Here is a 7,631-nt window from a genome sequence, read left to right on the forward strand (position 1 = left end):
TACTCTCTCCAAGTGTTGGCTCAGGTCTCAAGGTCCATTGAGGGGAGTCCAGACACACCAGCACCTCCCCCGCAATAAAAGGCTCCTATGAAGCTGTCAGCCTCATTGGGGACACGGGGGACACCAGGGACATGGGGGGTAAACTTGGGACACACATGAAACACATGGAAGGACAAGGGTGGGACAGAGACACAGAAGGGATTTTATTGCCCAACTCAGCAAGTGCCCAGCTGGGACAGCCACTGCCCTGGGGGGGCCACAGGTGTCCACAGGTGTCCTTGTCCCCTGCAGGGCAGGACCAGCCCCCTCCAGGGGAATAAATGGTTTGTGGGTTAAAACCACCAGGAACAGGGACAAGAACAGGGATGGGGACAGGGACCAGGGCAGAGAAGGAATGGGGACAAGAACAGGGATGGGATGAGGACAGGGATATGGGGACAAGAACAGGGGCGGGGACAGGGACAGGATGGGGACAGGGATGGAGACATCAGGGTGGCAGAGGGCCCCCCCCAAGCGTGCCAGCGCAGGCAGCCAGCAGCAGCTGGAGGGGCGCAGGGGGGTTGGTGTCACCGTCCCCATCCCCGTCCCCATCCCCGTCCGGCCGTGTCACCCGGTTGTGCAGACGGCTGAACCGCCGGGCCCACAGGCTGCGGGGGACAGAGGGGACGCTGTGGGGGACCCCAGCATCCAGAAGGGGGAACTCCCAGGTGTCCGGGGGGGACACCCAGGCATCCGGGCACCCAGTCGGAACCAGGATGTACCAGTATGGGCGGCGCTCATCGGGGCTGAGGCTGTGCCAGAGCTGCGCCAGCTCCCGCGTGGCCGCAGTGGAGGCCAGCCCCGGGTGGGCGCTGGCACCATCGTCGGGGTGTCACCACCTCAGGACACCACTCCGCCAGTCCCCGTGTCACCCCACAGAGCTCATATCCCCCTTGGCTGTCCCCATCCTCCTGGGGTCCCCATGTCCTCCCTGGGGTCCCCACATCCCCCCTCCTCCCTGGGGTCTCCGTCCTCCTGTGGTCCCCATGTCATCACCAGGGTCCCCATGTCCTCCCTGGGGTCCCCACATCCCCCCTCCTCCCTGGGGTCTCCATCCTCCTGGGGTCCCCATGTTATCCCCACAATCCTCTCCTCTGCTCCCCATGTCCCCAGAGCCCCCACGTTGTCCCCAGGGCCCCCATATCCCCCCCGGGGTCCCCATGTCCCCCCCGGGGTCCCCATGTCCCCCCTGCTGACCCCATGTCCCCACCTCATGTAGTGTTTCCGGTTCAGACGGCAGAACATGATGAACCCGTTCACACATTTCTTCTTGGGGCGGGGGGGGGCACCCTGTCCCCGTGTGCGCGGTGTCCCTCCCATCCCCACGGCCACCCTGGGGGTCACCGGGCTGCCATCGGCCACTGCCTCCTGCGGTGACACTGCTGGGGCCTGCAGGGACAGTCGTGTCCCCTGGGGGTGACATTGGGAGGGGTGACATGGGGGAGGGGGGGGATGTGACACTAGGGGGCTGACAGTCCCCACCTGCGGGCTGAGATAGACGTCTGCGAAGAGGGCTGGGGAGGGGACAGTGACACTGAACTGGAGGGACACAGACACATTGTCAACCCCCCGGCCCCCGCAAACCTACCTCGTACCACTTCATCAGGGGGCCCTGGGGGGGGCGGCGAGGCCAGCAGGGAGGGGCTGAGCCCCAGCAGCCCCTCCCGCCCCGGGCAGGGGGTCAGGGGAACCCCCCCGTCCCAGTCCAGTGCCTCCCAGTAGGGCCCAGTAGGGCCCAGCCAGGGGCCGCTGCCCCCCCCCATCTCCTCCTCTTCCTCCTCCTCCTCCTTGTAGGGCACCAGCCGCTGCCTGGGGGGTCTGAGGGGGTCAAGGAGGGGGTCAGCACCCAGTGGTGCCCCCATCCATGTCCCCCCGCCCATCACCTACCCCCATGTGCCTCCAGCGCTCAGTCCCACCTCCACAGTGTCACTGTCACCAGGGCGGCCTGTGGAGATGGGGGGGTGTCACTGGGGGGGGTTCCCCAACTGGGAGAGGTCCCTGAATGGGCAGAGGGGCTTAGGGGTGGCGTGTAGAGCTTGAGGGGGGCGGGGGGCAAAGGACGGGGTTAGGGGGGCCCAATGGGTGGAGGGTCCCAGGGAGGATTCTCAAAAATGTGGGGTGGGGGGTCAGGGAGGGGGTCCCTGGGTGTGTGGGGGTCCCCATTACCTGCCCCACCCTGGGCGATGCTCAGGATCCTCTGCAGGTACCGGATGTACCCCAGGACGTTCTCCAGTACCTGCGCCTGGGGAGGGGAGTCCGGGGGGTGCAGATGGGTGTGGGGGTGCAGCCCCCCTCAGCCCCCAGCCCCCCGCTAGATGTCCCCAGCACCCAGACGACCCCCAGCACCCAGATCCCCTCCCCAGTCTGCCCCTGGCACCCTGCCCCCCATCAGCCCTCTCTGAGACCCCCCCAGCACTCAGGAGCCTCCCACAGACACCCCGACACCCTGCCCTCCCCCCCAACCCCCAGCGTGTCCCCCCTCCCAAGGGTGACCCCCCCGTACCTGGGTGCGGTGCCCCCCCCCACCGCGGGGCCATGGCACCATCCGTTCCAGGTCCGGGAGCAGCGAGCGCCAGTGCCGGCAGGGGCGCCTGGGGGGGGACACGGCAGGGAGGGACACAGAAGGGCGACATGGGGGGCACACGTGGGGGGACAACGGGGGGGGCACGGGAGGGACAGTGGGGGGGGCATGGGGAGGCCGCACAGGTGGGGGGTACATAGCGGGGACACGGGGGGCACGGGAGGGCACCAGGGCAACACCAAAGGGGGGACACCGGAGCGGGGGCGACACGGGGGGGGCACGGGAAGGTGACACCGAGTGCCATTGCGGGGAGGCGGGGGGGGCACCAGGAGAGGAAGAGGCGACACCACGGGGCACCGCGAGGGACGGCCGGGGGGCACTGCGGGGACAGCCAGGGGGTGACACGGGGTGGGGGGGACACGCGGCGGGGTGCGGTGCCTCCCCCCCCTCACCGGCGGCTGCGAGTCTGCTTCGGGCCCCGGGCGCTGCCCCCCCGCGGCGGCATCTGCCGGGGAGGGGCCAATGCCGGGGTCAAACGGCCTCGGGGGGTCAGAGCGGGGGACTCAGGCCCGGGGGAGGGCACAGAGCCGGGGCCAGGGCGAGAGGAGGGATCAGAGCCGGGCCGGGGGGAGTCGCGGGGGGTTCCCGGCCCGGGGGGTCCCAGTTCCAGAGGAGCGCTCAGAGCCGTGAGGGGCCCAGGCCAAGGAACCGCCCCTCGCCCCTCGCCCGGGATCCGCCGGCGCCAGCCCGTGGCGGGGCGTGTCCTGCGCCGGGGGGGGGCGGGACCATCCCGCACAAACCGCTGCCTCCGGTTGGACGAGACCGCCGCGAGGGGCGGGGCCTGCACGGGGCCGAGGCTCCGGGTGGATGAAATCTCTGCGGGGGGCGGGGCCTGCACGGGGCCGAGGCTCAGGTGGGGGCGGGGCATCGCAGAGGCGGTGCCGGGACGCTCGGCGGGACGGCACGTAGGGGGCGGAGCCAGCGCAGCTGCTCCTCGCTCTCATTGGCTGTTCAGCGCAGCTGCCCCTCGCTCTCATTGGCTGCTCCCCCTGACCGTCGCGGTTTTCCCGCCGGGTCGCACCGGGTCCGGGAGCCCCGGGACGGGCAATGGAGCCCAGGAGCAGCGGGTCGGCCCGGGAGGGTGGATCGGGCCCGGGGGGCCACGGAGGGTGACACCCAGTAGTACCGAACCGGCTTTATTGCCCCTTGGGTGGGTGAGCACAGGCCTGGCGGGGGAACACACCTCTGGGGGGCCAGAGCTGGGGAGCGGGGCTGGGCCTGAGGGGACACGGGGGAGCTGCGGCGAGCAGAGGGACACCGGGAGGGGGCCGAGGGGGACTGGGAGAGGCCTGGGGGTCCTGGGGGATCAGGACATTGGGGACCCAGCAGCACTAGAGGGACATGGGGGCACCCCAGCAGGGGCACAACAGGACTGCCAGGAAATTTGGGGACCCCAGGGGGACTCAGAGGGACAGTGAGGACCCCAGAAGGGAACACACAGGATCAGGGGGGCACTGGGTCACACCAGGGCAAGACATGGGGGACCCCAGGGGGACTTGGGAGACCCTGCAACACATTGGGGACACAGGGTGACTGGTGGGGACATTGGGGGCCATGAAGTGACCCAGGGGGACACTGGGGACCCCCGAGCAGGATGAGGGAGATCATGGGGCACACGAGGGTGACCCAGAGGGACCCCAGAGGACACTCTGGGGCTGACTCGGGGATACTGGGCATCCCGGAGGTCCCAGAGAGCATTTTGGGGACCCTGGGGTGACCCAAGAGGACACTGGGGACCGCAGGGGAACAGGTGACAACCAGAGAGGTTGTGGGGTGCTTCCTTAGCCCTAACGAGGCTGGGGGAGGGGCTTGGGGACATCCCTGTCACCGCTGCCACCCCCGTCTCCCCCCGCCAGGTCAAGTCACACACTCCATGGTGCCCGCTTGGACGCCGTCCCCTGCCGCCTGGCCACCAGCCCCAGCAGTGTCTTCCTCCTGTCCAGCAGCAAGTGTCCCTGTCCCCAACCCCGTCCCCCTGCCCCGCCCCCGCTCCGCACCTTCCTGCCGCTCATCTGGGAAACGAGAGCGACAGGTCTCAGACTCCTCGGCCACCACTCCCACCGCCCTGTCCCCATCCCCTCCCCACTGTCAGCACCCCGGGGTGACCCAAGGGACCTGAACCCCCCCTTGTGCTCCCCAAACTCCTGTCCCCCCTTTTATGTGTCCTCCATCCGCAAGATCCTCCATGAGGCTCCGCAAACTCCCACGTCCCCTCCCCACCACCATCACATCCCCCTGGATGCCTGGGTCCCTCCTGGACACCTGGGTCCCCTGGGGGGGGGGTACAGGGTGACCTTGAGCCCCCCCTGTTTGTGCAGGCACCTGCTACTCACTGTGGGCACTGGCTGAGGCCTCAAGGCCCAAGAAGAACGGGGGGGGGGCTGGGACACACACACCCCCCTGCTCCCCAATAAAAGGCTCCTACGAAGCTGTTGGCCCTGTTGGGGACACTGGGGACATGGTGGGGGGTGATATACACACACACACACGTCATTCCTGCAGTCTGTGGCCACCCCTCCGAACCGCGTGGTGAGTTCATTCAGTCCGTAGCTCTGGGCTCTCTCTGCCAGGGCCGTCTGTCAGGGCAGGAGGGATGAGGCAGAGCCGGCTCCGCCGCTGGAGGGGGGGACGTTGGACAGACACCGCAGAGGAGGGCGTGTGTCTCTGCTGCATTGGGAGCTCAGAGCGGGGGGATCCGCTGTGGTCCACGCTCACTCTGGGGGTTGAAGATGTCGATCTCGAGGAAGTTGCTGGGCACCTCTTGCTGAAACTAGTCCTGATTCACCCGTTTCTTTGTCATTAACCTGGTGATTCTCAGTATAACGCCACCACTATTAGAGACATTAACCACAGTGGAAATACGAGCTGGGCTTGGGTGCACAAGGGCCGTTGCCAACTGCCACAGAAACCATCACCCGGAAAGGTAATAATAAAGGCAAAAAACCAAACCCAACCCTCTCGAAGCCCAGAACCATTTTCAGTTCAGCTTAACATCGGTTGAAAGCTGCCTCCTGCCTCGCCCCCCCTCACCCTTCCCCCTTCCCCCCCAGCACGTTGCCCTGGGACCCTTTAACAAGCCCATGGAGAAGGTCTGTGGTCCCGGCTGGTGTCGAAGCACCACGATGCACCCGCGGCCACATGCTCTTGTGCGGCTGAAGCTGCTCTGCAGGGCACAGCAGAGCCTGCCAGTCTCTGCAGCCTTCCCACACCCTCGGAACGGGAGGGAGGGAAAGACCAGCAATGTCTTGGGTGTCAGAGGGAGTCAGACTCACCACGCCCAGAGCCCACGCGGTGCCCAGAGGACTCACTCCAACAGGACCAGCGCAGGGCAGGCGAGCGGACGGTCGGGTAACGTGCGCAGCAGGAACACCCCGTCAGAGTGGCCAAATCTTCCCTCACTTCACCCTGCAACTTTGCTTTGGGTTTAGTTCAGAGGTAATCACATTATGAATGCTCATTCTGATTGTAAACGTTTTGGAGAAAGGTTATCACGTGGCATTGGCATTGCAGTCAGAATTTAAGTGCAAAAATCATGGAAAAGTTGTGCCTCGCCAAGTAACTGCCCGAGGAGGCTCTATACAGGTTTTCAACAGCGACACAGTCACATCTCGAGTCCCAACTGAACCCTGTGCCAGCTTTTTCAGTACTGCTGAGCTCTCGGACAGAGTACACCACCAGATAGAAGCCTAAGCGGGTTTACACCATAGCCTCATTTAGAACCTAGAAAATAACGCTGCCTGACTGGAAGCGCTGGCTGAAGCGCCCAGCGGGCCCGGCTGGAATCCCTGCGGGAGCCCAAGGGACCACCAGCCCCCCCTGCCCCTGGCCCAGGCAGCGCTCGGCGGCCCCAGGCACACGGAGCCCCTCGGACTCGGCAGGGGTGAAAATCACCGCAGGGTTCAGAAGTCTGACTCACGGGCACAAGGCATGTGTGGAAAAACAACATCGAGATTGATCTTCAGTTTATCTCCCCTCGATTTGCCAACGTACAATTCCGGATGAACCCAGGAACCAAGGAAAAGCACAGAGCGCTCCCTCCCCGGGAGGCGAATCCTGGGGCCTCCCTCCCTCCGCCGCTGCGGCTCAGGAGCCGGTTTTTAAGCTGGGGGACCGGCGAGAGCTGAGCCGCGGCCCCGCCAGCTCCGGGGTAGCGGAGCCCTCGCCGTGTGTGACGCCCCGACAAAACCCGTCCCTCGGGGCTCTCGGAGCGCGGGGGGGGGACAGGGGCTGGGCAGCAGCGGGGACAGCGAGCGGAGACCCCGCCGCGCTCCCCCGCCGCAGCCGGACAAGCCCAGCTCGGCGCCCAGCGGCTCCCGGGGGAGGGCAGCCGGCTCCCGCCGCCACGGCGACCGGCCGGGGACGAGGAAAAGCCCCGACCGAGCTGCGGGGGGCGAGGCGGCTGCGCGGAGGCGGCGGCTGGGCGGGGGGGTGCGGGGACACGGCGGGGGGGGCCGGGCCGCAGAGCCGCGTCTCCGCCGGGGCGCCGCGGGCAGGAGGCGGCACCGCGGGGTCGGACCCCCCCGCCGCCGCCACTACTCCCCTCCCGGGTGAGGCAGCGCCGCAGCTCCGAGCAGAAAAGCGGCCCCGGGACGAGCCGCTGACACCCGCCCGCCGCCTCCCGGCGAGGTCCCTCCCGGCGCCCTCACCCGCCCGCTCACCCCGAAAGTCCTCCAGGGCCCCGGGGAAGGGCCCGAACCGCTTCAGCCGCCACGGCCCGTCCATGGCGTCGCGCGGCCGGAACCAACGCGCCTCCGGTACCGCCCCCGCCCCGCCCGGCACCGCCCCCCCGCGCCCCCGGCAGCGCGGCCCGGAGCCGGCCGAGGGCTCTGGCGGGCCGGGCTGGGGCTCCCTTCCCGGGGCGGGACGGGCCTCCCCGGCCCCGGGCCCCTGCAGGACCCCTCCGAGCCCCCCCGACCCCGCGGTTCCGCGCGGGCTGACATCGCCCCCCCGCCGCCGCCGCCTCCCGCTTTGGCCGGTCGGGGCGGGGTTCCCGGTGCCCTCTCGAGACCCC

General features: G+C 68.1%; 1 protein-coding gene across 3 annotated transcripts; it reads right to left on the reverse strand.

Annotated features, from left to right (window-relative positions):
* Positions 1 to 257: 257 nt before the first annotated feature.
* Positions 258 to 5,633, reverse strand: LOC141917399 (uncharacterized). Of its 3 annotated transcripts, none has more exons than XM_074810576.1 (8): positions 5,110 to 5,633; positions 2,543 to 2,630; positions 2,206 to 2,281; positions 1,927 to 1,984; positions 1,628 to 1,857; positions 1,522 to 1,553; positions 1,250 to 1,428; positions 258 to 647 (listed from the first exon to the last, which is right to left on the reverse strand). In XM_074810576.1, exons 1-8 carry the CDS (start codon positions 5,157 to 5,159, stop codon positions 488 to 490), a joined length of 873 nt encoding a protein of 290 aa, XP_074666677.1. In that variant the 5' UTR covers positions 5,160 to 5,633; the 3' UTR covers positions 258 to 487. The 3 variants fall into 3 exon arrangements, with proteins under 3 accessions (XP_074666677.1, XP_074666675.1, XP_074666676.1); XM_074810574.1 differs by lacking the exon at positions 5,110 to 5,633 and adding an exon at positions 3,013 to 4,547; XM_074810575.1 differs by lacking the exons at positions 1,522 to 1,553; positions 5,110 to 5,633 and adding an exon at positions 3,013 to 4,547.
* Positions 5,634 to 7,631: the final 1,998 nt, after the last annotated feature.

This window comes from Strix aluco, chromosome 37 (assembly GCF_031877795.1).
Source record: "Strix aluco isolate bStrAlu1 chromosome 37, bStrAlu1.hap1, whole genome shotgun sequence".
Taxonomy (NCBI): domain Eukaryota; kingdom Metazoa; phylum Chordata; class Aves; order Strigiformes; family Strigidae; genus Strix; species Strix aluco.

Coding starts and splice junctions, on each gene's coding strand:
- LOC141917399 (XM_074810574.1), bottom strand. CDS start 3,488: ATGCCCCGCCCCCACCTGAGCCTCGGCCCCGTGCAGGCCCCGCCCCCC. Junction 2,631..3,012: donor AAGCAGACTCGCAGCCGCCG/GTGAGGGGGGGG, acceptor GTCCCCCCCCAG/GCGCCCCTGCCGGCACTGGC. Junction 1,554..1,627: donor CCCTGATGAAGTGGTACGAG/GTAGGTTTGCGG, acceptor TCCCCTCCCCAG/CCCTCTTCGCAGACGTCTAT.